The 27,761-nt window shown below is 48.5% G+C and overlaps 1 protein-coding gene across 2 annotated transcripts in view; it reads left to right on the top strand.

Annotated features, from left to right (window-relative positions):
- LOC106572798 (MOB kinase activator 3B) overlaps positions 1 to 24,992 on the top strand; it is a 56,897-nt gene extending 31,905 nt beyond the window's left edge. For both annotated transcript variants that reach the window (XM_014147283.3, XM_082957019.1), the window contains exons 2-4: positions 98 to 735; positions 21,224 to 21,426; positions 24,767 to 24,992. In XM_014147283.3, the coding sequence (XP_014002758.1) occupies positions 318 to 735; positions 21,224 to 21,426; positions 24,767 to 24,796 (651 nt within the window). In that variant the 5' untranslated portion in view covers positions 98 to 317 and the 3' untranslated portion in view covers positions 24,797 to 24,992. The remainder of the gene's footprint in view (positions 1 to 97; positions 736 to 21,223; positions 21,427 to 24,766) is intronic.
- The last annotated feature ends 2,769 nt before the right edge of the window (positions 24,993 to 27,761 follow it).

Below are 27,761 nucleotides of genomic sequence, written 5' to 3' on the forward strand. Positions count from 1 at the left end.
GATCAGAATATTATTTTTGCAAGTGCGTAGGAAATGTTCACACGTAACTTTAGAGATGTCTTTTAAACATTATTATTTTTTTGTGTTTTGTTCACAGGAAACCCCGCTTCTTTTGTCTACTCCTCCTCTACCTGCTCCTCCAGAAGTGACTATTGGTACCGTCGATTCCTCCCAGGGCTCCCTCCCCCTGCAACACGGTCTGCAGACAAACCTCCGTTGGTCCCCTACTCTCTACTCCCCCTGTCCCTGTCCCCTCTCGCCACGGTCCTCGCCCCCCCCCACCCACCCACCCCCCCCCAGCCCCCATCCTAGGCAACATGTCCATCGCCCTGAAGCAGGTCTTCAACAAGGACAAGACCTTCCGCCCCAAGCGTAAGTTTGAGCCGGGGACGCAGCGTTTCGAGCTGCATAAGAAGGCCCAGGTGTCGCTCAGCTCCGGGGTTGACCTGAGGGCGGCGGTCGCTCTGCCCCACGGGGAAGATCTGAACGACTGGGTGGCCGTGCACGTGGTGGACTTCTTCAACAGGATAAACCTCATCTACGGGACAGTGTGCGAGTTCTGCACGGAGAAGAGTTGTCCGGTCATGTCCGGAGGTCCTAGGTATGAGTACCGATGGCAGGACGATCACAAGTATAAGAAACCAACGGCTCTACCGGCTCCCAAGTACATGAATCTCCTGATGGACTGGATCGAGGTCCAGATCAACAATGAGGATATCTTCCCCACCAGTATAGGTGAGTACTATGCTTATTGGCCTTTAATTATTAATATATTATAATCCCTGAACTTTCCAGAAAAACATTTTTTTCTGAATTCCCGACTAGAGGAATCAGGCAATAAGCAGGGAATTTTAACTGTGATGGAATCGTCCAACCTGGAATTGTTCAACCCTACTGTACTGAGCAAGAGGCAAGAACCCTCTTGGTGTCCCTATTACAAATATATCCCCACCCCTTTTGACTGTCAGCATTCCTCTGTAGATCTCTATAAACAAGAGGACAGAAATACTGTTCAAATGGAACACTACTCATGGCGTTGTCATGGCGTTGTCATGGTGTTGCTGAGAGGGGGGGCCAGGTGGGCCAGGGGTGGATGCTAATTGGATAGAACCTCTAACAACCCTGACCTATAACCTCTAAACTTACACTTATCCAACCTGCTCTAACTGAGTGGGTTACCACTACGATCACTAAGGAGCCCTGGTTTAGGGAATCTCTGCTAAAAAACACTGATCTCACTTGTTAAACCCTGTAGCATCCAACGGACTGTGAAATCCTACTTATGTCAGCTTAGGTCACGAGATCAGAAATCCTGAATTGTTGACGTCGATGGCGGTGAGCTCCTCGTCTCCCATGTACAAGCTGATTATGGTTACATATCTATCTACTTGTTTTATTTGGGTTGCTCTCATGGAATAAAATAGAATTAAACTAGGCTGGATTAGATATATATATATATATATATATATATAGTGTGTGTATATAGTGTGTGTGTATATATATATATATATATTTATATTATATTATATGTGTGTGTTTTATTGTCACATACACCAGACAGCTGCAGTGAAATGTGTTGTTTTGCAGTGTCATGCATAGTAGTACAGAGTCTCTGGAACAAAATGTAGGGTTAAGTACCTTGCTCAAGGTACTTAAGAGAGAGAGAGAGGCAGGGGCAGAGAGAGAGCAAGGGGCAGAGAGAGAGAGAGAGAGGCAGGGGCAGAGAGAGAGGCAGGGGCAGAGAGAGGGGCAGGGGCAGAGAGAGAGGCAGGGCAGAGAGAGAGGCAGGGCAGAGAGAGAGGCAGGGGCAGAGAGAGAGGCATGGACAGAGAGAGAGAGGCAGGGGCAGAGAGAGAGGCAGGGGCAGAGAGAGAGGCAGGGGCAGAGAGAGAGGCAGGGGCAGAGAGAGAGGCAGAGAGAGGGGCAGGGGCAGAGAGAGAGGCAGAGAGAGAGGCAGGGGCAGAGAGAGAGGCAGAGAGAGAGGCAGGGGCAGAGAGAGAGGCAGAGAGAGAGGCAGGGGCAGAGAGAGAGGCAGGGGCAGAGAGAGAGGCAGGGGCAGAGAGAGGGGCAGGGGCAGAGAGAGAGGCAGGGGCAGAGAGAGAGGCAGAGAGAGGGGCAGGGGCAGAGAGAGAGGCAGAGAGAGAGGCAGGGGCAGAGAGAGAGGCAGAGAGAGAGAGAGAGAGAGAGAGACAGGAGAGGAAAAGGAGAAAGAGAATTCGTGTCTGGAAACGGTATCAGAACAGCCTGTGAATAATGCAGGGATATCTGATCTGCCAAAGCTCTGGGGGCAGCCCAAATAGTACACTATATAGGGAATAGGGCTCTGATCTAAAGTAGTACACTATATAGGGAATAGTGCTCTAATCGAAATAAGTACCCTATATAGGGAATAGGGCTCTGATCTAAAGTAGTACACTATATAGGGAATAGGGTTCCATTTGGGATGCATCCCTGAACTGTTCCCACCACCGTGCCAGAAATCATGACACCTACCAAGCCTTCCAGCCCCATCCCTTTAGGCCCCCTGTTCTGCAGCCTGTAAAGGCACCTGAGTCACTGGCTACCAGCCATGAGTGTTCTCTCTCTCTCTCTCTCTCTCTCTCTCTCTCTCTCTCTCTCTCTCTCTCTCTCTCTCTGTCTACCTCTGTTTCTCTCCCTCTCTCTCTGTCTCTCTCGCTCTGTCTCTCTGTCTCTCTCTCTCTCTCTCTCTCTCTCTCTCTCTCTCTCTCTCTCTCTCTCTCTGTCTCTCTCTCTCTCTCTGTCTGTCTCTCTCCTCCTTTCTCTCTCTCCTCCTTTCTCTCCTCCCTCTTTCTCCCCTCCCTCTCGTTTTATGTCCCTCTGTGCCCTAAGGTACACATCAATAATTCACCCTGGAGCATGCTCAGTCCTGTCATCATGCGTGTGTGTGTGTGCCAGGTGAAGCCTTTGTTTTCACCTCTTAGTGTAGTCAGGATTAGTGTCATTAGGGTTAGTGTAGTCAGGATTAGTGTCATTAGGGTTAGTGTAGTCAGGATTAGTGTCATTAGGGTTTGTGTAGTCAGTATTAGTGTAGTCAGGATTAGTGTAGTCAGGGTTAGTGTCATTAGGGTTAGTGTAGTCAGGATTAATGTCATTAGGGTTAGTGTAGTCAGGATTAATGTCATTAGGGTTAGTGTAGTCTGGGTTAGTGTAGTTAGGGTTAGTGTAGTCTGGGTTAGTGTAGTTAGGGTTAGTGTAGTCTGGGTTAGTGTAGTTAGGGTTAGTGTCATTAGGATTAGTGTAGTCAGGGTTAGAGTAGTCAGGGTTAGAGTAGTCAGGGTTAGTGTAGTCAGGATTAGTGTAGTCTGGATTAATGTAGTCAGGGTTAGTGTTAGTGTAGTCAGGGTTACTTTAGTCAGGGTTAGTGAAGTCAGGATTAGTGTAGTCAGGGTTAGTGTTAGTGTAGTCAGGTTTACTTTAGTCAGGGTTAGTGAAGTCAGGATTAGTGTAGTCAGGGTTAGTGTTAGTGTAGTCAGGGTTACTTTAGTCAGGGTTAGTGTAGTCAGGATTAGTGTAGTCAGGGTTACTTAAGTCAGGGTTAGTGTTAGGGTAGTCAGTGTTAGGGTAGTCAGGGTTAGGGTAGTCAGTGTTAGTTAGGGTAGTCAGGGTTAGTTAGGGTAGTCAGGGTTAGTGTAGCCAGAGTTAGTGTAGCCACGGTTAGTGTAGCCACGGTTAGTGTAGTCAGGGTTAGTGTAGTCAGGGTTAGTGTAGTCAGGGATGGTGTAGTCAGTGTTAGTGTAGTCAGGGTCAGTGTTAGGGTAGTCAGTGTTAGGGTAGTCAGTGTTAGGGTAGTCAGTGTTAGGGTAGTCAGGGATGGTGTAGTCAGTGTTAGGGTAGTCAGGGTTAGTGTAGTCAGGGTTAGTGTTAGGGTAGTCAGGCTTAGTGTAGTCAGGGTTAGTGTAGTCAGAGTTAGTGTAGTCAGAGTTGGTGTAGCCAGAGTTAGTGTTAGGGTAGTCAGGGTTAGTGTAGCCAGAGTTAGTGTAGTCAGGGTTAGTGTAGCCAGGGTTAGTGTTAGGGTAGTCAGTGTTAGTGTTAGGGTAGTCAGGGTTAGTGTAGCCAGAGTTAGTGTAGTCAGAGTTAGTGTTAGGATATTCACGGTCTATTGTCCATTGCTGGTGTTTCTTGGCCCAAGCAAGTCTCGTATTATTAGTAGTGGTTTCTTAGCAGCAATACGGCCATGAAGGCCTGATTCACACAGTCTCCTCTGAACAATTGATGTTGAGATGTGTCTGTTACTTGAACTCTGTGAAGCATTTATTTGGGCTGCAATTTCTGAGGCTGGTAACTCTAATCAACCTATCCTTGGGTTGGCAGGTAGCCTAGTGGTTAGAGTGTTGGCCAGTAACCAAAAAGTTGCTGGATCGAATCCCTGAGCTGACAAGGTAAAAATTTGTCGTTCTGCCCCTGAGCAAGGCAGTTAACCACTGTTCCCTGGTAGGCTGTCATTGTAAATAAGAATTTGTTCATAACTGACATGCCTAGTTAAATAAAAAATGTAATCCTCTGCAGCAGAGGTAACTCTGGGTCTTTCTTTCCTGTGGCGATCCTCATGAGAGCCAGTTTCATAACATCCCGGAGTCGCTCGCCTCTTCACTGTTGACGTTGAGACTGCTGTTTTGCGGGTACTATTTAATGAAGCTGCCAGTTGAGGACTTGTGAGGCGTCTGTTTCTCAAACTAGACACTCTAATGTACTTGTCCTCTTGCTCAGTTGTGCACCGGGGCCTCCCACTCCTCTTTCTATTCTGGTTATAGCCAATTTGCGCTGTTCTGTGAAGGGAGTGGTACACAGCGTTGTACGAGATCTTCAGTTTCTTGGCAATTTGGCGCGTGGAATAGCCTTCATTTCTCAGAACAAGAATAGACTGACAAGTTTCAGAAGAAAGGTCTTTGTTTCTGGCCATTTTGAGCCTGTAATCGAACCCACAAATGCTGATGCTCCAGATACTCAACTAGTCTAAAGAAGGCCAGTTTTATTTCTTCATTAATCGGAACAACAGTTTTCAGCTGTGCTAACATAATTGCAAAAGGGTTTTCTAATGATCAATTAGCCTTTTAAAATGATCAACTTGGATTAGCGAACACAACGTGCCATTGGAACACAGGAGTGATGGCTGCTGATAATGGGCCTCTGTAGATATTCCATAAAACATCTGCCGTTTCCAGCTACAATAGTCATTTACAACATTAACAATGTGTACACTGTATTTCTGATCAATTTGATGTTATTTTAATGGACAAAGAAATGTGCTTTTCTTTCAAAAACAAGGACATTTCTAAGTGACCCCAAACTTTTGAACGGTAGTGTAAATTTGCTAACATTTCTAAAAAACATGTTTTTGCTTTGTCATTATGGGGTATTGTGTGTAGATTGATGAGAGACAAAAAACCCCCACTTCAATCCATTTTAGAGTAAGGCTGTAACGTAACAAAATGTGTGTAAAAAGTCAAGGGGTCTGAATACTTTCCGAAGGCTCTGTATTTGGTATTATCAAAGATTATTATATTGATCTATTGATTTGATCAGGAGTCTGCTGCTTTCTGTGTATCAATAAATGTTTTCAGTCAATAAGTATTCAAGCCCATGTTTAAACGCCTAAAGAGGAGTGGGACAAAATCCCTCCTGAGATGTGTGCCAACCTGGTGGCCAACTACAAGAAACGTCTGACCTCTGTGATTGCCGACAAGGGTTTTGCCACCAAGTACTAAGTCTTGTTTTGCAGAGGGGTCAAATACTTATTTCCCTCTTTAAAATGCAAATCAATTTATAAGATTTTTGACATGCGTTTTTTTCTGGATATTTTTGTTGATATTATTCTGTCTCTCACTGTTCAAATAAACCTACCATTAAAATTATAGACTGATCGTTTCTTTGTCAGTGGGCAAACTTACAAAATCAGCAGGGGATCAAATACTTTTTTCCCTCGCTGTACCTCGGGCAATAATGGAGTAGTCTGTTCCTGGATTGTGAGATTACACTCAGTATGATCCTGTTACCCCAGACCCAGCGGAGCCGAGCCAGTAGACTGTGGCTGTGCCCCAAATGACACCTATTCCATATACAGTTGAAGTGGGAAGTTTACATACACCTTAGCCAAATACATTTAAACTCCGTTTTTCACAATTCCTGACATTTAATCCAAGTAAAAATTCCCTGTTTTAGGTCAGTTAGTAGAGAGAATTATTTATTTCAGCTTTTATTTTTTTCATCACATTCCCAGTGGGTCAGAAGTTTACATACACTCAATTAGTATTTGGTAGCATTGCCTTTTAAATTGTTTAACTTGGGTCAAACGTTTCGGGTAGCCTTCCACAAGCTTCCCACAATAAATTGGGAGAATTTTGGCCCATTCCTCCAGACAGAGCTGGTGTAACTGAGTCAGGTTTGTTGGCCTCCTTGCTCGCACACGCTTTTTCAGTTCTGCCCACAAATGTTCTATAGGATTGAGGTCAGGGCTTTGTGATGGCCACTCCAATACCAATACCTTGACTTGGTTGTCCTTAAGCCATTTTGCCACAACTTTGGAAGTATGCTTGGGGTCATTGTCCAGTTGGAAGACCCATTTGCGACCAAGCTTTAACTTCCTGACTGATGTCTTGAGATGTTGCTTCAATATATCCACATCATTTTCCATCCTCATGATGCCATCTATTTTGTGAAGTGCACCAGTCCATCCTGCAGCAAAGCACCCCCACAACATGATGCTGCCACCTCCGTGCTTCACGGTTGGGATGGTGTTCTTCGGCTTGCTAGCATCCCCCTTTTTCCTCCAAACATAACAATGGTCATTATGGCCAAACAGTTCTATTTTTGTTTCATCAGACTAGAGGACATTTCTCCAAAAAGTACGATCTTTGTCCCCATGTGCAGTTGCAAACCAGTCTGGCTTTTTTTATGGCGGTTTTGGAGCAGTGGCTTCTTCCTTGCTGAGCGGCCTTTCAGGTTATGTCGATATAGGACTTCCCTGTGGCTCAGTTGGTAGAGCATGGTGTTTGCAACGCCAGCATGGTGTGTGCAACGCCAGGGTTGTGGGTTCGATTCCCACGGGGGGCCAGTACAAAAAAATAAATAATGCATGAAATGAAATGTATGCATTCACTACTGTAAGTCGCTCTGGATAAGAGCGTTTGCTAAATGACTAAAATGTACATGTAAAATAGGACTCGTTTTACTGTGGATATATAGTGGGGAGAACAAGTATTTGATAACCTGCAAAATCGGCAGTGTTTCCTACTTACAAAGCATGTAGAGGTCTGTAATTTTTATCATAGGTACACTTCAACTGTGAGAGACGGAATCTAAAACAAAAATCCAGAAAATCACATTGTATGATTTTTAAGTAATTAATTTGCATTTTATTGCATGACATAAATATTTGATACATCAGAAAAGCAGAACTTAATATTTGGTACAGAAACATTTGTTTGCAATTACAGAGATCATACGTTTCCTGTAGTTCTTGACCAGGTTTGCACACACTGCAGCAGGGATTTTGGCCCACTCCTCCATACAGACCTTCTCCAGATCCTTCAGGTTTCGGGGCTGTCGCTGGGCAATACGGACTTTCAGCTCCCTCCAAAGATTTTCTATTGGGTTCAGGTCTGGAGACTGGCTAGGCCACTCCAGGACCTTGAGATGCTTCTTACGGAGCCACTCCTTAGTTGCCCTGGCTGTGTGTTTCGGGTCGTTGTCATGCTGGAAGACCCACCCACGACCCATCTTCAATGCTCTTACTGAGGGAAGGAGGGTGTTGGCCAACATCTCGTGATACATGGCCCCACCCATCCTCCCCTCAATACGGTGCAGTCGTCCTGTCCCCTTTGCAGAAAAGCATCCCCAAAGAATGATGTTTCCACCTCCATGCTTCACGGTTGGGATGGTGTTCTTGGGGTTGTACTCATCCTTCTTCTTCCTCCAAACACGGCGAGTGGAGTTTAGACCAAAAAGCTGTATTTTTGTCTCATCAGACCACATGACCTTCTCCCATTCCTCCTCTGGATCATCCAGATGGTCATTGGGAAACTTCAGATGGGCCTGGACATGCGCTGGACATAATGACATAACATAACCCTAATGACACTAACCCTAATGACACTAACCCTTGAGCAGGTGGACCTTGCATACCTCATAATGTCAAAGTGAAATTAGGTTTTTTAGAAAATGTTTACAAATGAATTAAAAATAAGAAGCTGAAATGTTTTCAGTCAATAAGTATTCAACCCCTTTTGTTTTGTCAAGCCTAAATACGTTCAGCAGTGAATTTCAAACACAGATTCAACCACAAAGACCAGGGAGGTTTTCCAATGTCCCACTAAGAAGGACATCTATTGGTAGATGGGTAAAAATAAATAAGCAGACATTGAATATCTCTTTAAGCATGGTGAAGTTATTAATTACATGTTGCATGGTGTATCAATACACCCAGTTACTACAAAGACACAGGAGTCCTTCCTAACTCTAGTTGCTGGAGAGGAAGGAAACTGCTCAGGGATTTCACCATGAGGTCAATGGTGTCACAAAAAGAGCCGTGTTGAATAGACCAAACTGCAGCGGGAATATGGATGCTCATGTTTTAATTCAAAAAAAGGAGTAACGCATCCACTGGAAAACAATATACACGACAGGAACAGTTTTGCAGGCACACAACACGCAGTGCAAAAACAACTACCCACGAAAACCAAACAAACACACACCTACTTATGGGACTCCCAATCAGAGGCAACTAGAAACACCTGCCTCCAATTGAGAGTCCAGCACCCAAAACTACACATAGAAAAACAAACCTAGAACCTATACCAAACTAATACACCCCACTACACCACACACAAAACCCCATAATACAAAACAAATATACCTCTGCCACGTCCTGACCAAATATAATAGAAATAATACCTAAATATTGGTCAGGACGTGACATTACCCCCCCCCTAAAGGTGCAGACCCCGGAATGCACCTTAAAAGAAAACACAAAAAATCCCCATTACCCCAACAAAACCAAAAAGCAATACCCCCTAAACAATAAGGGAGGGAAGGGAGGGTGGCTGCCGTCAACGACGGCACTGTGCTACACCCTCCCTCCCCAACCCACCTATCCTGGAGGTGGCTCCAGTGCAGGATGTGGACCCTGCTCCACCCTCGGCGTCGCCCACTTCGGTGGAGCCGATAGCTGCGCCAGGCAGACGGACCCCTCGGGCCGGGTCGGAGGACAGGAGGGCCCCTCGGGCTGGCCCGGGGGACAGGAGGGCCCCTCGGGCTGGCCCGGGGGACAGGAGGGCCCCTCGGGCTGGCCCGGGGGACAGGAGGGCCCCTCGGGCTGGCCCGGGGGACAGGAGGGCCCCTCGGGCTGGCCCGGGGGACAGGAGGGCCCCTCGGGCTGGGCCGGGGGACAGGAGGGCCCCTCGGGCTGGGCCGGGGGACAGGAGGGCCCCTCGGGCTGGGCCGGAGAGCAGGAGGGCCCCTCGGGCTGGGCCGGAGAGCAGGAGGGCCCCTCGGGCTGGGCCGGAGAGCAGGAGGGCCCCTCGGGCTGGGCCGGGGGACAGGAGGGCCCCTCGGGCTGGGCCGGGGGACAGGAGGGCCCCTCGGGCTGGCCCGGGGGACAGGAGGGCCCCTCGGGCTGGCCCGGGGGACAGGAGGGCCCCTCGGGCTGGCCCGGGGGACAGGAGGGCCCCTCGGGCTGGGCCGGGGGACAGGAGGGCCCCTCGGGCTGGGCCGGGGGACAGGAGGGCCCCTCGGGCTGGGCCGGGGGACAGGAGGGCCCCTCGGGCTGGGCCGGGGGACAGGAGGGCCCCTCGGGCTGGGCCGGGGGACAGGAGGGCCCCTCGGGCTGGGCCGGAGAGCAGGAGGGCCCCTCGGGCTGGGCCGGAGAGCAGGAGGGCCCCTCGGGCTGGGCCGGAGGGCAGGAGGGCCCCTCGGGCTGGGCCGGAGGGCAGGAGGGCCACTCGGGCTGATTCTGACAGGCCGGGCACCCTGGCAGATCAGGGCAGGCGGACCACTCGGGCTGGGCCGGAAGGCATGCGGGCCACTCGGGCTGGGCCGGAAGGCATGCGGGCCACTCGGGCTGGGCCGGAAGGCATGCGGGCCACTCGGGCTGGGCCGGAAGGCAGGAGGACCACTCGGGCTGGGCCGGAAGGCAGGAGGACCACTCGGGCTGGGCTGGAAGGCAGGAGGACCACTCGGGCTGGGCCGGAAGGCAGGAGGACCACTCGGGCTGGGCCGGAAGGCAGGAGGACCACTCGGGCTGGGCCGGAGGGCAGGAGGACCACTCGGGCTGATCCTGACAGGCCGGGCACCCTGGCAGTTCAGGGCAGTCTGGCCACCCTGGCAGTTCAGGGCAGTCTGGCCACCCTGGCAGTTCAGGGCAGTCTGGCCACCCTGGCAGTTCAGGGCAGTCTGGCCACCCTGGCAGTTCAGGGCAGTCTGGCCACCCTGGCAGTTCAGGGCAGTCTGGCCACCCTGGCAGTTCAGGGCAGTCTGGCCACTCCGGCAGTTCAGGGCAGTCTGGCCACCCTGGCAGTTCAGGGCAGTCTGGCCACCCTGGCAGTTCAGGGCAGTCTGGCCACCCTGGCAGTTCAGGGCAGTCTGGCCACCCTGGCAGTTCAGGGCAGTCTGGCCACTCTGGCAGTTCAGGGCAGTCTGGCCACCCTGGCAGTTCAGGGCAGTCTGGCCACCCTGGCAGTTCAGGGCAGTCTGGCCACCCTGGCAGTTCAGGGCAGTCTGGCCACTCCGGCAGTTCAGGGCAGTCTGGCCACTCCGGCAGTTCAGGGCAGTCTGGCCACTCCGGCAGTTCAGGGCAGTCTGGCCACTCCGGCAGTTCAGGGCAGTCTGGCCACTCCGGCAGTTCAGGGCAGTCTGGCCACTCCGGCAGTTCAGGGCAGTCTGGCCACTCCGGCAGTTCAGGGCAGTCTGACCTCTCTGGCGACTGTTGACTGGCGGGCAGCTCTGACGACTGTTGACTTGCGGGCAGCTCTGACGACTGTTGACTGGCGGGCAGCTCTGACGACTGTTGACTGGCGGGCAGCTCTGACGACTGTTGACTGGCGGGCAGCTCTGACGACTGTTGACTGGCGGGCAGCTCTGACGACTGTTGACTGGCGGGCAGCTCTGACGACTGTTGACTGGCGGGCAGCTCTGGTGATGGTTGACTGGCGGGCAGCACTGACGACTGTTGACTGGCGGGCAGCTCTGGTGACTGTTGACTGGCGAGGCTGGGTTGACACACTAGACTCCTGATGCGTGGGGCTGGTATAGGACGTGCCAGCCTGGAGACACGCACCTCCATGCTAGTGCGTCTGGCGGGAAACACCGGACCGAAAGGGCGCACTGGTGGTCTTGAGCGCAGGGTTGGCATCACCCCTTCCGGCTCGATGCCTACTTCGCCCTGGCACATGCGGGGCGCTGGTACCTTGCCTACCGGCCTGAAAATCCCAGGCCTCACCACAGCCCCAACCCCAAAGCACGGGACCTGTCCAGTCTGCCCTACAAGGGTACGGGGAGCTGGCCTGGGGCTGTAATCTCGCCCCGCCAAATAGCCCTTGTGCTGTCTAAAAAATTATTGGGGCTGCCTCCAACATTCCTCCCTCACTTGCCTCTGTCCTCTTCTCCGCTGCTTGGTCCTTTGGTGGTGGGTAGTTCTGTCACAAAAAGAGCCGTGTTGAATAGACCAAACTGCAGCGGGAATATGGATGCTCATGTTTTAATTCAAAAAAAGGAGTAACGCATCCACTGGAAAACAATATACACGACAGGAACAGTTTTGCAGGCACACAACACGCAGTGCAAAAACAACTACCCACGAAAACCAAACAAACACACACCTACTTATGGGACTCCCAATCAGAGGCAACTAGAAACACCTGCCTCCAATTGAGAGTCCAGCACCCAAAACTACACATAGAAAAACAAACCTAGAACCTATACCAAACTAATACACCCCACTACACCACACACAAAACCCCATAATACAAAACAAATATACCTCTGCCACGTCCTGACCAAATATAATAGAAATAATACCTAAATATTGGTCAGGACGTGACAAATGGTGACTTTAAAACTGTTACAGAGTTTATTGGCTGTGATTGGAGAACACTGAGGATGGATCAACAACATTGTAGTTACTCCACAATACTAACCTAAATGACAGAGTTAAAAGAAGGAAGAAGGAAGCCTGTACAGAATAAAAAATATTCCAAAACATGCATCATTGTTTGCAACAAGGCACTACATTAAAACTGCCAAAACTGTGTCAAAACAATTACATTTATGTCCAAACTTTACATTTGGGGCAAACACAACACATCACTGAGTACCACTCTTCATATTTTCAAGCATGGTGGTGGCTGCATCATGTTATGGGTATGCTTGTTGTTACCGATACAGGTATCCTGCGTGTGTATTTTTTTTCCTTCTCCCCTATTCACAGGAGTCGCCAATCAGTCGGCAATCAGAAGACACCTGCTCCTTTTCCCATACCCAATCACATCCCTTGGTTTAAAAACTCGTCAGTTGTTCTCTCTCTCTCTCTCTCTCTCTCTCTCTCTCTCTCTCTCTCTCTCTCTCTCTCTCTCTGTTCCTACAAGTCCCATTTCTCTGGAATTATGTGAGTATGTATTGTTGTGCTTCATGACTTGTTTGTTGGTGGGAAAAGGGGTACCAAGACAAGTCGCCCATGGGTATACACTACCCATAGGTAAACTTTGTCTAAATACCCTAGTTAGAACTGAGCGGACCACCCACTGTATTTTATTGGTTAGTTAGCTGGCTGTTGTTGAAGCAGGCTAGTCTAGCTTAGGGGTGTTTTGGATATTTATTATTTCTTTCCTTGGGTCCAGCTCGGCCCCTCTTCCCGCCCCCCATTACCGTGTGTTTAAACAATAAACCCTGAGTGTTTGACGGTAGATTTTAAGTTGTCTGTGGTTTTTGTTCTCACTGTTCCTTTTCACTGTTATAATTTGCATGAGTTATGTTACGGGTCTCGTTTCCACCCCCCCCCCTAGACTGCAGGGCCAAAGGGATTCGCAACATAAGTGGGGGCTCATTCAACAGGCTTGCTAAATGTTTTTCTAGTGTTGTCTCATTGGAAGAGGTAAAGAAGAAGAACGTGGCTTACTTCCTTGATGGTAATCTCCTCATGCGTAAATGGACATCCCATGTTGACGCGGGTGGAGGTTGGAATGCTGTTTACCAAATAGTGATTCCTACAGCCTTTCGACAAAATGTGTTATCCCTTGCTCATGATCACCAGTGGTCCGGTCATTTAGGAATCACCAAGACTTATGATTGGGTCCTTCGACATTTCTTTTGGCCAGGTTTAAAACAAGATGTGGCTCAGTTCTGTCGGACCGGTGTGGCATGTGGTCAGATAACAGGAAAACCAAATCAGGTTATTCCTCCCGCTCCTCTTTGTCCTATACCTGTCATAGGTGAACCATTCGAACAGGTGGTGGTTGATTGTGTTGGACCGTTACCGAAGACAAAATCGGGTAACCAGTTTCTGTTAACGGTTATGTGTATGGCAACAAGATACCCCGAGGCCATTCCCCTGCGAAGGATTACAGCTCCGGTGGTGAGTAAAGCCTTAATTAAGTTCTTCACGACATTCGGGTTACCTAAGGTGGTACACAGTGATCAAGGTACCAATTTCCTATCAAAGCTCTTCAAGCAGGTGTTAAAATCCTTGTCAATTACGCACCGTGTGGCAAGCGCATATCACCCAGAGTCTCAGGGTGCGCTTGAACGTTGGCATCAGACACTGAAGTCTATGCTACGTAAATATTGTTTGGAATCTGAGAAAGATTGGGATGAGGGAGTTCCTCTAGTGTTGTTTGCTGCTCGTGAAACGGTACAGGAGTCCCTAGGGTTCAGCCCGGCTGAACTAGTGTTTGGTCACAGTGAGAGGACCAATGAAAGTCCTTAAAGAACAGTTTTTGTCCCAAGAGTTGTGTACGGGAGATGAGAATGTGTTGGACTACGTTAGTCGCTTTCGTGAGCGCCTACACCAAGCCTGTGCTCTCGCAAAGGAAGCTCTGTCTTCCTCACAGAGGAGTATGAAATAAACAGGCTGTTTCTCGTCCACTACAGCCAGGTGACCAAGTACTGGTGTTATTGCCTGTTCCAGGGTCTTCACTGTCAGCTCGTTTCTCTGGTCCTTATTTCATTGAAAAGAAATGAAGTGAAACTGATTATGTGCTACAAACTCCTGATAGAAAACGCAAATCTCGTGTGTGTGTGCCACATTAACATGTTGAAAGCATACCACACCCAACCCATCACCCAGGTGGATAGTTCAAAAACAGTGGAAGTTACTGCTGTCTCCTCTGCTTCTTCTGCTATGATAGTGGGCTGTCATATTGATGGAGATGGATTCGAGTTGCGCAATACTCAGCAGCAGTGTGTTAGATTGCCCAACTGAGAAATGCTGCTGTCTCTCCAGTCAGGTCTGGTTCATTTAACTGACGGACAGGCCGACGATACACAGTTTTCCACGTCTCTTTAATGATGTTCCTAATCGCACAAACGTGTTGGAACATGACATTAATGTTGGAAATGCTGCCCCTATCAAGCAACACCCATATCGTGTCAACGCTTCTAAGAGGAAGATAATGAGAGATGAGGTGAGATATTTGTTGAAGAATGACCTGGCTACGCCAAGTTCAAGCCCTTGGAGTTCTCCTTGCATTCTGGTTCCTAAACCTGATGGTACGTCCAGGTTATGTACGGATTATCGAAAGGTCAATTCTGTCACGATGCCAGATTCGTTCCCATTACCTAGACGACTGTTGGTGCTGCTACTTATGTAACAAAGTTGGACCTCTTTAACCTCTATGGGCTAGGTGGGACGCTAGCGTGCCACCCGTGGTGCACTCCATCAACAGCAGGTGCATTTCAAGAGCGGCAAATTTGAATCCAAATAAATGTCAAAATTCAAATTTTTCAAACATACAACTATTTTACACCCTTTGAAAGATAAACATCTCCTTAATCTAACCACGTTTTACGATTTCAAAAAGGTTTTACGGCGAAAGCATAAATTTAGAGTATGTTAGGACAGTACATTTACAAGAGTTGTGTGTAATGTTTTGTCAATTCGAAGACAGGGTAACCAAAACCATAAAATCAGCTAAAATGATGCACTAACCTTTTACAATCTCCATCAGATGACACTCCTAGGACATTATGTTAGACAATGCATGCATTTTTAGTTCTATCAAGTTCATATTTATATCCAAAAACAGCGTTTTACTATGGCATTGATGTTGAGGAAATCGTTTCCCTCCAATAACCTGCAGTCAAGTCAGCGTCACAAATTAAATAATTAAAATTAGAAAACATTGGTAAAATATTATATTGTCATTTAAAGAATTATAGATTTACATCTCTTGAACGCAATCAACTTGCCAGATTTAAAAATAACCTTACTGGGAAATCACACTTTGCAATAATCTGAGCACTGCGCCCAGAAAAATACGCGTTGCGATACAGACTAGACGTCATGTTGGGAAGATCTAAAATCGAAAATACTATGTAAATAATCCATTACCTTTGATTCTCTTCATCAGATGTCACTTCCAGGTATCACAGGTCCATAACGAATGTAGTTTTGTTCAAAAAAGCTCATCATTTATGTCCAAAAATCTCCGTCTTGTTAGCACATGATCTAAGCCAGCCGGACTTCTCGTCATGAACGAGGGGAAAAAATATATTTACGTTCGTTCAAACATGTCAAACGTTGTATAGCATAAATCATTAGGGCCTTTTTTAACCAGAACATGAATAATATTCAAGGTGGACGAATGCATACTCTTTTATAACGTATTGGAACGAGGGTACCCAACATGAACTCGCGCGCCAGGTGTCTAATGGGACATCATCGTTCCATGGCTCTTGTTCGGTCAGATCTCCCTCCAGAAGACTCAAAACACTTTGTAAAGGCTGGTGACATCTAGTGGAAGCAATAGGAAGTGCCAAAATATTCCTCAGCCCGTGTGTTTTTCAATGGGATAGGTTTAAAGGTAATACAACACATCAGGTATCCACTTCCTGTCAGAAAATGTCTCAGGGTTTTGCCTGCCAAATGAGTTCTGTTATACTCACAGACACCATTCAAACAGTTTTAGAAACTTTAGAGTGTTTTCTATCCATATATAATAAGTATATGCATATTCTAGTTACTGGGTAGGATTAGTAACCAGATTAAATCGGGTACATTTTTTTTATCCAGACGTGCAAATGCTGCCCCCTAGCCCTAACAGGTTAAAGGTTACTGGCAGGTTCTGTTAACCTCACGCACTTCTGAGATTTCTACCTTTACATTTTTACATTTTAGTCATTTTAGCAGACACTCTTATCCAGAGCGACTTACAGTAGTGAATGCATACATTTCATACATTTTTTTTTCTTTCCGTACTGGTCCCCCGTGGGAAACGAACCCACAACCCTGGCATTGCAAACACCATGCTCTACCAACTGAGCCACACGGGACTGAGCCTTTGTGACCCCAGTCAACTTCCTACAATACAATCATGGCTTTTGGGATGCGGAATGCACCAGCCACTTTCCCACGACTGGTTAACTCCGTATTAGCTGGCGTTCCCAATTGTAGGTTGCCTTTGTTTGTTGATCTTGTTGGTCTTCATTGTAAATACTTTGGTAGCAATCCATATAGGGTTGCTCTTTTAAGGGTGGGAGTGTAACGGATACAGGTATCCTGCGTGTTGTTACGGATACAGGTATCCTGCGTGTTGTTACGGATACAGGTATCCTGCGTGTTGTTACGGATACAGGTATCCTGCGTGTTGTTACGGATACAGGTATCCAGCGTGTTGTTACGGATACAGGTATCCAGCGTGTTGTTACGGATACAGGTATCCTGCGTGTTGTTACGGATACAGGTATCCTGCGTGTTGTTACGGATACAGGTATCCTGCGTGTTGTTACGGATACAGGTATCCTGCGGGTTGTTACATGTACAGGTATCCTGCGTGTTGTTACATGTACAGGTATCCTGCGTGTTGTTACATGTACAGGTATCCTGCATGTTGTTACGGATACAGGTGTCCTGCGTGTTGTTACGGATACAGGTGTCCTGCGTGTTGTTACGGATACAGGTGTCCTGCGTGTTGTTACGGATACAGGTGTCCTGCGTGTTGTTACGGATACAGGTGTCCTGCGGGTTGTTACGGATACAGGTACCCTGCGGGTTGTTACGGATACAGGTATCTTGCGTGTTGTTACGGATACAGGTATCCAGCGTGTTGTTACGGATACAGGTATCCAGCGTGTTGTTACGGATACAGGTATCCTGCGGGTTGTTACGGATACAGGTGTCCTGCGTGTTGTTATGGATACAGGTGTCCTGCGTGTTGTTACGGATACAGGTGTCCTGCGTGTTGTTACGGATACAGGTGTCCTGCGTGTTGTTACGGATACAGGTGTCCTGCGTGTTGTTACGGATACAGGTATCCTGCGGGTTGTTACGGATACAGGTATCCTGCGTGTGTATTTTCTTTCCTTCTCCCCTATTCACAGGTGTCGCCAATCAGAAGACACCTGCTCTTTTTCCCTTACCCAATCACATCCCCTTTCCCTTGGTTTAAAAACCCAGTCAGTTGTTTTCTCTGGAGCTCGATCTCTCTGTGTCTCAATCTCTCTCTCTATCTCTTTGGATTGAGCTCTCTTGTTTTTTGTTGCTACAAGTCACATTTGTCTGGAATTATGTGAGTATGTATTGTTGTGCTTCATGACTTGTTTGTTGGTGGGAAAAGGGGTACCAAGACAAGTCGCCCATGGGTATACACTACCCATAGGTAAACTTTGTCTAAATACCCTAGTTAGAACTGAGCGGACCACCCACTGTATTTTATTGGTTAGTTAGCTGGCTGTTGTTGAAGCAGGCTAGTCTAGCTTAGGGGTGTTTTTGGATATTTATTATTTCTTTCCTTGGGTCCAGCTCGGCCCCTCTTCCCGCCCCCCATTACCGTGTGTTTAAACCATAAACCCTGAGTGTTTGACGGTAGATTTTAAGTTGTCTGTGGTTTTTGTTCTCACTGTTCCTTTTCACTGTTATAACTCATGCAAATTATGTAACGGGTCTCGTTTCCAGCCCCCCCCCCCCCCCCCCCCCCCTAGACTGCAGGGCCAAAGGGATTCGTAACACTTGTCATCGGCAAGGAGTTTGTTAGGATAAACAGAATAGAGCTAAGCACAGGCAAAACAGACACAGTGAGACAAATCCAGCTTTCAGCAGGACAGTAACCTAAAGAAAACAAGCCAAATAGACACTGGAGTTGCTTACCAAGACTCCCATTGAATGTTCCTGAGTGGCCTAGTTACAGTTTTGACAATTACCTGTTTTCAACCACTGGCCTGCCATTGGCTGGATGTCCTTTGGGTGGTGGACCATTCTTGATGCACACAGGAAACTGTTGAGTGTGAAAAAACCAGAAGCGTTGCAGTTCTCGACACAAACTGGTGCGCCTGGCACCTACTACCATACCCCCGTTCAAAGGCACTTAAATATTTTGCCTTGGTCATTCACCCTCTGAATGGTACACAGACACAATCCATGTATCAAGGCTTAAACATATATTTTTTAACCTGTCTCCTCCCCTTCATCTACACGGTTTTAACAGGTGCCATCAATAAGGGATCATAGCTTTCACCTGGATTGTCTATGTCATGGAAAGAGCAGGTATTCCTAATGTTTTGTACACTCTGTGCATATCGGTAGGTCTCTGCTGTGTCGATAGGGTTCCGCTGTGTCGGTGGGGTTCCGCTGTGTCGGTGGGGTTCCGCTGCGTCGGTGGGGTTCCGCTGCGTCGGTGGGGTTCCGCTGCGTCGGTGAGGTTCCGCTGCGTCGGTGGGGTTCCGCTGCGTCGGTAGGGTTCCGCTGTGTCGGGAGGGTTCCGCTGTGTCGGTGGGGTTCCGCTGTGTCGGTGGGGTTCCGCTGTGTCGGTAGGGTTCCGCTGTGTCGGTGGGGTTCCGCTGTGTCGATAGGTCTCTTAGGTTCAGTCTGTTTGAGTTTATCCAGTCGCTGTTGACTGACATCACAGCATGTCTATTTTTTTTAAAAAAAAACTAAAAATAGCAGTATGATAATGTCTCAGGTAACCGGTAGTTTTGGGCCAGTAGTCTAATCCTCCAGTGGGTTGTGATATATGTCTGCAGGCTGAACCTGTTATCATGGTGTGATGGTCGACATTCACCCTGTAATTGGCTTGATGAAGTGGCATTTTCCATCAACACAACACAGTTAGCCTAACAGACAATGAAAGGTTACCGATAGCAACTATATATATATATAGTAAGGGTAAACTTAAGCATCTGGTTTTGCCTAGATCAGATTGTGTATCTGTTCTGCCTGGTGTCCAATGCTGGGGACAAATTTAAATAGCCATGTTGCGATCAATAAAGTTTATTCAATTATAGCTACCAACTCAGGATACAGGCCAGTGTAGTACTAGTAGCTAGCATGTCATTGGATCACACTTTGAGATGACTTGACCCACACTGGTGTTCTCCATAACGTTATAGAGTTGTATTGCTACCAGAGTGGGATACATAAAGTAGAGTAGGGTGGCATGTCATTGGATCACCTCTACAGCATCTGGTGGTGATGATCCATACTGTAGATAGAAAGACCTTGTAGAAAATAAGTGTTTAAAAGTCTGTCTCTCTCTCTGTCTCTCTCTCTGTCTCTCTCTCTCTCTCTCTGTCTCTCTCTCTGTCTCTCTCTCTGTCTCTCTCTCTGTCTCTCTCTCTCTCTCTCTGTCTCTCTCTCTGTCTCTCTCTCTCTCTCTGTCTCTCTCTCTGTCTCTGTCTCTCTCTCTCTCTGTCTCTCTCTCTGTCTCTCTCTCTGTCTCTCTCTCTGTCTCTCTCTCTCTCTCTCTGTCTCTCTCTCTGTCTCTCTCTCTGTCTCTCTCTCTGTCTCTCTCTCTCTCTCTCTGTCTCTCTCTCTGTCTCTCTCTCTCTCTCTGTCTCTCTCTCTGTCTCTGTTTCTCTCTCTCTCTGTCTCTCTCTCTGTCTCTCTCTCTCTCTGTCTCTCTCTCTGTCTCTCTCTCTGTCTCTCTCTCTGTCTCTGTCTCTCTCTCTCTCTCTCTCTCTCTGTCTCTCTCTGTGTGTCTCTGTCTGTCTCTGTCTCTCATTGTCTCTCTCTCTCTCTCTCTCTCTCTCTCTCTCTCTCTGTCTCTCTCTCTCTCTGTGTGTCTCTGTCTCTCATTGTCTCTCTCTCTCTCTCTGTCTCTCTCTCTCTCTGTGTGTCTCTGTCTCTCTCTCTCTGTCTCTGTCTCTGTCTCTCTCTGTGTGTCTCTGTCTCTCTCTCTCTCTCTCTCTCTCTCTCTCTGTGTGTGTCTCTGTCTCTCTCTGTCTCTCTCTCTCTCTCTCTGTGGAAGGTTATACAGGTATCTGATCTCTACTGTAGTAGGGTTGGAAGGTTAGACAGGTATCTGATCTCTACTGTAGTAGGGTTGGAAGGTTAGACAGGTATCTGATCTCTACTGTAGTAGGGTTGGAAGGTTAGACAGGTATCTGATCTCTACTGTAGTAGGGTTGGAAGGTTAGACAGGTATCTGATCTCTACTGTAGTAGGGTTGGAAGGTTAGACAGGTATCTGATCACTACTGTAGTAGGGTTGGAAGGTTAGACAGGTATCTGATCTCTACTGTAGTAAGGTTGGAAGGTTAGACAGGTGGTATGTATCTGATCTCTACTGTAGTAGGGTTGGAAGGTTAGACAGGTATCTGATCTCTACTGTAGTAGGGCTGGGAGAGGTTTTCTCTTCCCAACAGTTTATATTTGGGCTAAAGTACAGGTTTAGTCGAAGGGGTGTAGTTATTTAATGTTGTGGTAGAGGGCAGCTAAATGAGCTGTCGGCAGCGAGACTGAGAGATGAGTTTGTCTATTACAAACTGGTTAACAATATTGATCTGTTTATGGGGTATTCAGAATCTGTGTTTAGTTACTGTGGAGGAGGATTTGGAGTTGTGTTTTTAATTGATGTGTAACTATGGTTTTGCATGAGTATTCATTGTGTTGTGGGTTCTCGGACCCAATAAAGAGTATTTAAAACTCAAAACTCTCTGTCTTTCTCTCTGTCTCTCTCTCTCTCTCTCTCTCTCTCTCTCTCTCTCTCTCTCTCTCTCTCTCTCTCTCTCTCTCTCTCTCTCTCTCTCTCTCTCTCTCTCTGTCTCTCTCCCCCCCGCCCCCACAGGTATCCCCTTCCCCAAGAACTTCATCCAGATCTGTAAGAAGATCATCTGCCGTCTGTTCCGGGTGTTTGTTCACGTCTACATCCACCATTTTGACCGTATGATGCTGATGGGAGCTGAGGCCCATGTTAACACCTGCTACAAGCACTTCTACTACTTCAGCACAGAACTCAACCTCATAGACCGCAAGGAGCTGGAGCCGCTGGTGAGTCAAGTCCCAAATGGTACCCTATTCCCTATGTAGTGTACTACTTTTGACCAGTAGGAGTGCAAGCAACAACAAAAAAAATCCTATGCAATCCTCTCAGATAGACACAAGTGACATCGGTGTTTATTAAAATACTCTGGTCACCCGGTAGTCATCTACTATGTCGGTAGGTAGCTAACGGTTAAGAGCATTGGGCCAGGAACGGAGCGCTTAACCTTTTTAATGCTCCCCGTAAGTCGCTCTGGATAAGATGACTCTAATGTAAATGTTCTATAGGGCCTGACTGGACTGGTGTGACCTACGGGTTAGAAGGAAGTCGCGGCTCACTGAACATTAAGAGATCAGTGGTCAGCATAGCCGCCTCCGGACCGCATATATCTCAACCACCACCTATGCTATTCATCCCCCTTCTGTCTGTCTGTCTGTCTGTCTGTCTGTCTGTCTGTCTGTCTGTCTGTCTGTCTGTCTGTCTGTCTGTCTGTCTGTCTGTCTGTCTGTCTGTCTGTCTGTCTGTCTGTCTGTCGACTCTCCCTTCCACTGTCTTAATAAAAACCAAAATACAAAAGAGGAGGAGAGTTCCATTCCCTTTATTAAAATGTCTAGTAAACCCCCGCTCTCCTGGACTAGTAAACCCCCGCTCTCCTGGACTAGTAAACCCCCGCTCTCCTGGACTAGTAAACCCCCGCTCTCCTGGACTAGTAAACCCCCGCTCTCCTGGACTAGTAAACCCCCGCTCTCCTGGACTAGTAAACCCCCGCTCTCCTGGACTAGTAAACCCCCGCTCTCCTGGACTAGTAAACCCCCGCTCTCCTGGACTAGTAAACCCCCGCTCTCCTGGACTAGTAAACCCCGCTCTCCTGGACTAGTAAACCCCCGCTCTCCTGGACTAGTAAACCCCCGCTCTCCTGGACTAGTAAACCCCCGCTCTCCTGGACTAGTAAACCCCCGCTCTCCTGGACTAGTAAACCCCCGCTCTCCTGGACTAGTAAACCCCACTCTCCTGGACTAGTAAACCCCCGCTCTCCTGGACTAGTAAACCCCCGCTCTCCTGGACTAGTAAACCCCCGCTCTCCTGGACTAGTAAACCCCCGCTCTCCTGGACTAGTAAACCCCCGCTCTCCTGGACTAGTAAACCCCGCTCTACCTCTTCTTGTGCATTCTTGCTTTTTCCACATTTCACAACGAAAACGCCTTCAGTGATCATGAATAATGATTAAAGGAGCTGTTATTTGCACAGAGAGAGACGTTCTCCTCAGTCCTGCTGCCTCCAACTCCTTTAACTCCCTTCTGAGTTAAATGTGAATATAAAATAGGCCTACAAGTGAGGTCCTGTAAACAGAACCCCACCAGACAATGAACACTGCTTAATAGGGGTGGGAGAGAAAATAAAAATAATAAAACAAGCCTAGCTGAAAAAGCAAATGGACAATGGCTTCTTTCTCTTGACTATCATAAGAGATCCCCATGACCAAGGCAGGAGAACGCCAACACCCACGCAGATATGAAACAGCCCAGAGAGAGAGAGAGAGAAACACACTGTGAAAGTCTGGAAGGAATCAGAGGCTGAGCTGATCAGATCAAGCAACATTGTGCTAATATTTGTTATTTTTGTTCCTTGCTTGATTAAAATAGCTGTTTGTTTATTTTTGTTTGTTTTAAAGCAATATGGAACTTGAAAATGCTCTTGCCTGGTCAGTTTTCCTTTCCTACCAAATATTATTCAAAGTTCAGTTAGATGTTCAGTGCATAATTATATGTAATTATTTCCATTTCCTCAGTCCTGTATGGGAATCCTTCTCATTTGGTCTCATGGTGGCTCAGGAGAGAGGGAACGAGAGGAGGTGGGGAGAATTATTTTGTTGATGGGCAACAGAGCAAGTAATGTACACACAGGAGAGAGGAGAGGTAGGGTATGAGGAGAGCGAGAGGAGAGGTAGGGTATGAGGAGAGCGAGAGGAGAGGTAGGGTATGAGGAGAGCGAGAGGAGAGGTAGGGTATGAGGAGAGCGAGAGGAGAGGTAGGGTATGAGGAGAGCGAGAGGAGAGGTAGGGTATGAGGAGAGCGAGAGGAGAGGTAGGGTATGAGGAGAGCGAGAGGAGAGGTAGGGTATGAGGAGAGGTAGGGTATGAGGAGAGGTAGGGTATGAGGAGAGGTAGGGTATGAGGAGAGGTAGGGTATGAGGAGAGGTAGGGTATGAGGAGAGGTAGGGTATGAGGAGAGCGAGAGGAGAGGTAGGGTATGAGGAGAGGTAGGGTATGAGGAGAGGTAGGGTATGAGGTGAGGTAGGGTGTGAGGAGAGGTAGGGTGTGAGGAGAGGTAGGGTGTGAGGAGAGGTAGGGTGTGAGGGGAGGTAGGGTGTGAGGAGAGGTAGGGTGTGAGGGGAGCGAGAGAGAAGAGGTAGGGTGTGAGGGGAGCGAGAGAGAGAGAGAGAAGAGGTAGGGTGTGAGGGGAGAGAGAGAGACGAGGTAGGGTGTGAGGGGAGAGTGAGAGGCGAGGTAGGGTGTGAGGGGAGCGAGAGAGAGAGAGAGAAGAGGTAGGGTATAAGGGGAGCGAGAGAGAGAGAAGAGGGAGGGTGTGAGGGGAGCGAGGTAGGGTGTGAGGGGAGCGAGAGAGATGAGGTAGGATGTGAGGAGAGAGAGAGACGAGGTAGGGTAGAGGGGAGCGAGAGAGAGAGACGAGGTAGGGTGTGAGGGGAGAGAGAGACGAGGGGAGAGTGAGAGGCGAGGTAGGGTGTGAGGGGAGCGAGAGAGACGAGGTAGGGTGTGAGGAGAGAGAGAGAGACGAGGTAGGGTGTGAGGGGAGAGAGAGAGACGAGGTAGGGTGTGAGGAGAGCGAGAGGAGAGGTAGGGTGTGAGGAGAGAGAGAGACGAGGTAGGGTGTGAGGGGAGAGAGAGAGACGAGGTAGGGTGTGAGGAGAGAGAGAAGAGGTAGGGTGTGTGTGAGGGGAGAGAGAGACGAGTGAGGGGAGAGAGAGACGAGGTAGGGTTTGAGGGGAGCGAGAGACGAGGTAGGGTGTGAGGGGAGAGAGAGAGACGAGGTAGGGTGTGAGGGGAGAGAGAGAGACGAGGTAGTGTAGAGGGGAGCGAGAGAGACGAGGTAGGAGTGGTAGGGTATGAGGAGAGAGACTCTCGTGTCTAACAGGCTGGCTGGATGTGTGTTTTTGACATGTTGAGCTCAGTCTGTCAGACTGGTACTGTGCCAAACTCAAATACCCACCTGGCCAAATGTTTGTTGGAATCTGCTGGCACAGTCAAGTGTGCTTGAAAAACAAATGCTGTGACTATTTAACTGTTGTTTCATCATCACAGTCACGTTTAACTGTGTTTCTCTCTTCCAGAAAGAGATGACTTCTGGTATGTGTCACTGAGGAGTAGCAGAACCACTGGAGCAGCTGAGGGACTGTCTGGGATGGCAGGAGGTTACCATGGAGATACAGAGGGCTACACAGTTGACTCTGAAGCTGGATGACATCATCAGTGTGATTCAACTAGCTAGATGTCATCACTGTCATCAGATATGGCTGGCTGGCTGGCTGACTGGATGGAGGGAGGGAGGGAGGGATGGATGGCTTGAGGGAGGGAGGGAGGGAGGGAGGGAGGGAGGGAGGGAGGGAGGGAGGGAGGGAGGGAGGGAGGGAGGGAGGGAGGGAGAGAGGGAGGGAGGGAGGGAGGGAGGGATGGATGGACACTGTAGCAAAGACATTCTACTAGTTCTACTGTAGTTTACTTTGACCTCCCTCTGTATCACCACGTCATTGAGGAGGAGGAGGTGCTCCCTCTGTATCACCACGTCATTGAGGAGGAGGAGGTGCTCCCTCTGTATCACCACGTCATTGAGGAGGAGGAGGTGCTCCCTCTGCATCACCACGTCATTGAGGAGGAGGAGGTGCTCCCTCTGCATCACCACGTCATTGAGGAGGAGGAGGTGCTCCCTCTGCATCACCACGTCATTGAGGAGGAGGAGGTGCTCCCTCTGCATCACCACGTCATTGAGGAGGAGGAGGTGCTCCCTCTGCATCACCACGTCATTGAGGAGGAGGAGGTGCTCCCTCTGTATCACCACGTCATTGAGGAGGAGGAGGTGCTCCCTCTGCATCACCACGTCATTGAGGAGGAGGAGGTGCTCCCTCTGCATCACCACGTCATTGAGGAGGAGGAGGTGCTCCCTCTGCATCACCACGTCATTGAGGAGGAGGAGGTGCTCCCTCTGCATCACCACGTCATTGAGGAGGAGGAGGTGCTCCCTCTGCATCACCACGTCATTGAGGAGGAGGAGGTGCTCCCTCTGTATCACCACGTCATTGAGGAGGAGGAGGTGCTCCCTCTGTATCACCACGTCATTGAGGAGGAGGTGCTCCCTCTGCATCACCACGTCATTGAGGAGGAGGAGGTGCTCCCTCTGCATCACCACGTCATTGAGGAGGAGGAGGTGCTCCCTCTGCATCACCACGTCATTGAGGAGGAGGAGGTGCTCCCTCTGCATCACCACGTCATTGAGGAGGAGGTGCTCCCTCTGTATCACCACGTCATTGAGGAGGAGGAGGTGCTCCCTCTGCATCACCACGTCATTGAGGAGGAGGAGGTGCTCCCTCTGCATCACCACGTCATTGAGGAGGAGGAGGTGCTCCCTCTGCATCACCACGTCATTGAGGAGGAGGAGGTGCTCCCTCTGCATCACCACGTCATTGAGGAGGAGGAGGTGCTCCCTCTGCATCACCACGTCATTGAGGAGGAGGAGGTGCTCCCTCTGCATCACCACGTCATTGAGGAGGAGGAGGTGCTCCCTCTGTATCACCACGTCATTGAGGAGGAGGAGGTGCTCCCTCTGTATCACCACGTCATTGAGGAGGAGGAGGTGCTCCCTCTGCATCACCACGTCATTGAGGAGGAGGAGGTGCTCCCTCTGCATCACCACGTCATTGAGGAGGAGGAGGTGCTCCCTCTGCATCACCACGTCATTGAGGAGGAGGAGGTGCTCCCTCTGCATCACCACGTCATTGAGGAGGAGGAGGTGCTCCCTCTGTATCACCACGTCATTGAGGAGGAGGAGGTGCTCCCTCTGTATCACCACGTCATTGAGGAGGAGGAGGTGCTCCCTCTGCATCACCACGTCATTGAGGAGGAGGAGGTGCTCCCTCTGCATCACCACGTCATTGAGGAGGAGGAGGTGCTCCCTCTGCATCACCACGTCATTGAGGAGGAGGAGGTGCTCCCTCTGCATCACCACGTCATTGAGGAGGAGGAGGTGCTCCCTCTGTATCACCACGTCATTGAGGAGGAGGAGGTGCTCCCTCTGCATCACCACGTCATTGAGGAGGAGGAGGTGCTCCCTCTGTATCACCACGTCATTGAGGAGGAGGAGGTGCTCCCTCTGCATCACCACGTCATTGAGGAGGAGGAGGTGCTCCCTCTGCATCACCACGTCATTGAGGAGGAGGAGGTGCTCCCTATATAGTGCACTATTTTAGACCAGAGCCCTATGGCACCCTATTCCCTATATAGTGCACTATTTTAGACCAGAGCCCTGTGGGTTCTGATGATTCAAAGTAATGCACTATAGGTGAGACGAGGTTTTAATACACTGATGAGGTTTTAATACACTGATGAGGTTTTAATACACTGACAAGGTATTAATACACTGACGAGGTATTAATACACTAATGAGGTATTAATACACTGTTTTAATACACTGATGAGGTATTAATACACTGTTTTAATACACTGATGAGGTATTAATACACTGACGAGGTTTTAATACACTGTTTTAATACACTGTTTTAATACACTGATGTTTTAATACACTGACGAGGTATTAATACACTGACGAGGTATTAATACACTAATGAGGTATTAATACACTGTTTTAATACACTGACGAGGTATTAATACACTGTTTTAATACACTGATGAGGTATTAATACACTGTTTTAATACACTGACGAGGTATTAATACACTGACGAGGTATTAATACACTGTTTTAATACACTGACGAGGTATTTGATGTGGACGGATACAGACGTTTACCCAGTGCTGGTTACAGTTTGTCTATATAGTCTCCAATGATGACATGATTTTTGTTGTTTTAATTATGTCTTGTCTCGGAAACCTGCTTTTCCTGGTAGTTTTCAAATGAACAGTTAAATCATCACAAGATGTTATGTTTGTAATAATGGTCTTTGGCGTGGAGACGGCCAACTCGTCCAGTTGATTTCATTCATTTAGTCTGTGTTTTGTGAGTTTAACCTTGCAGGAATGACAAGTGTCATCATGTGTTTGACTGGGAGCCGTCATGATTTAGCTACCGTTCATGTGGTTGAATCTGTGATGATTGC

Source organism: Salmo salar, chromosome 01 (assembly GCF_965601325.2).
Source record: "Salmo salar chromosome 01, fSalSal1, whole genome shotgun sequence".
NCBI lineage: Eukaryota > Metazoa > Chordata > Actinopteri > Salmoniformes > Salmonidae > Salmo > Salmo salar.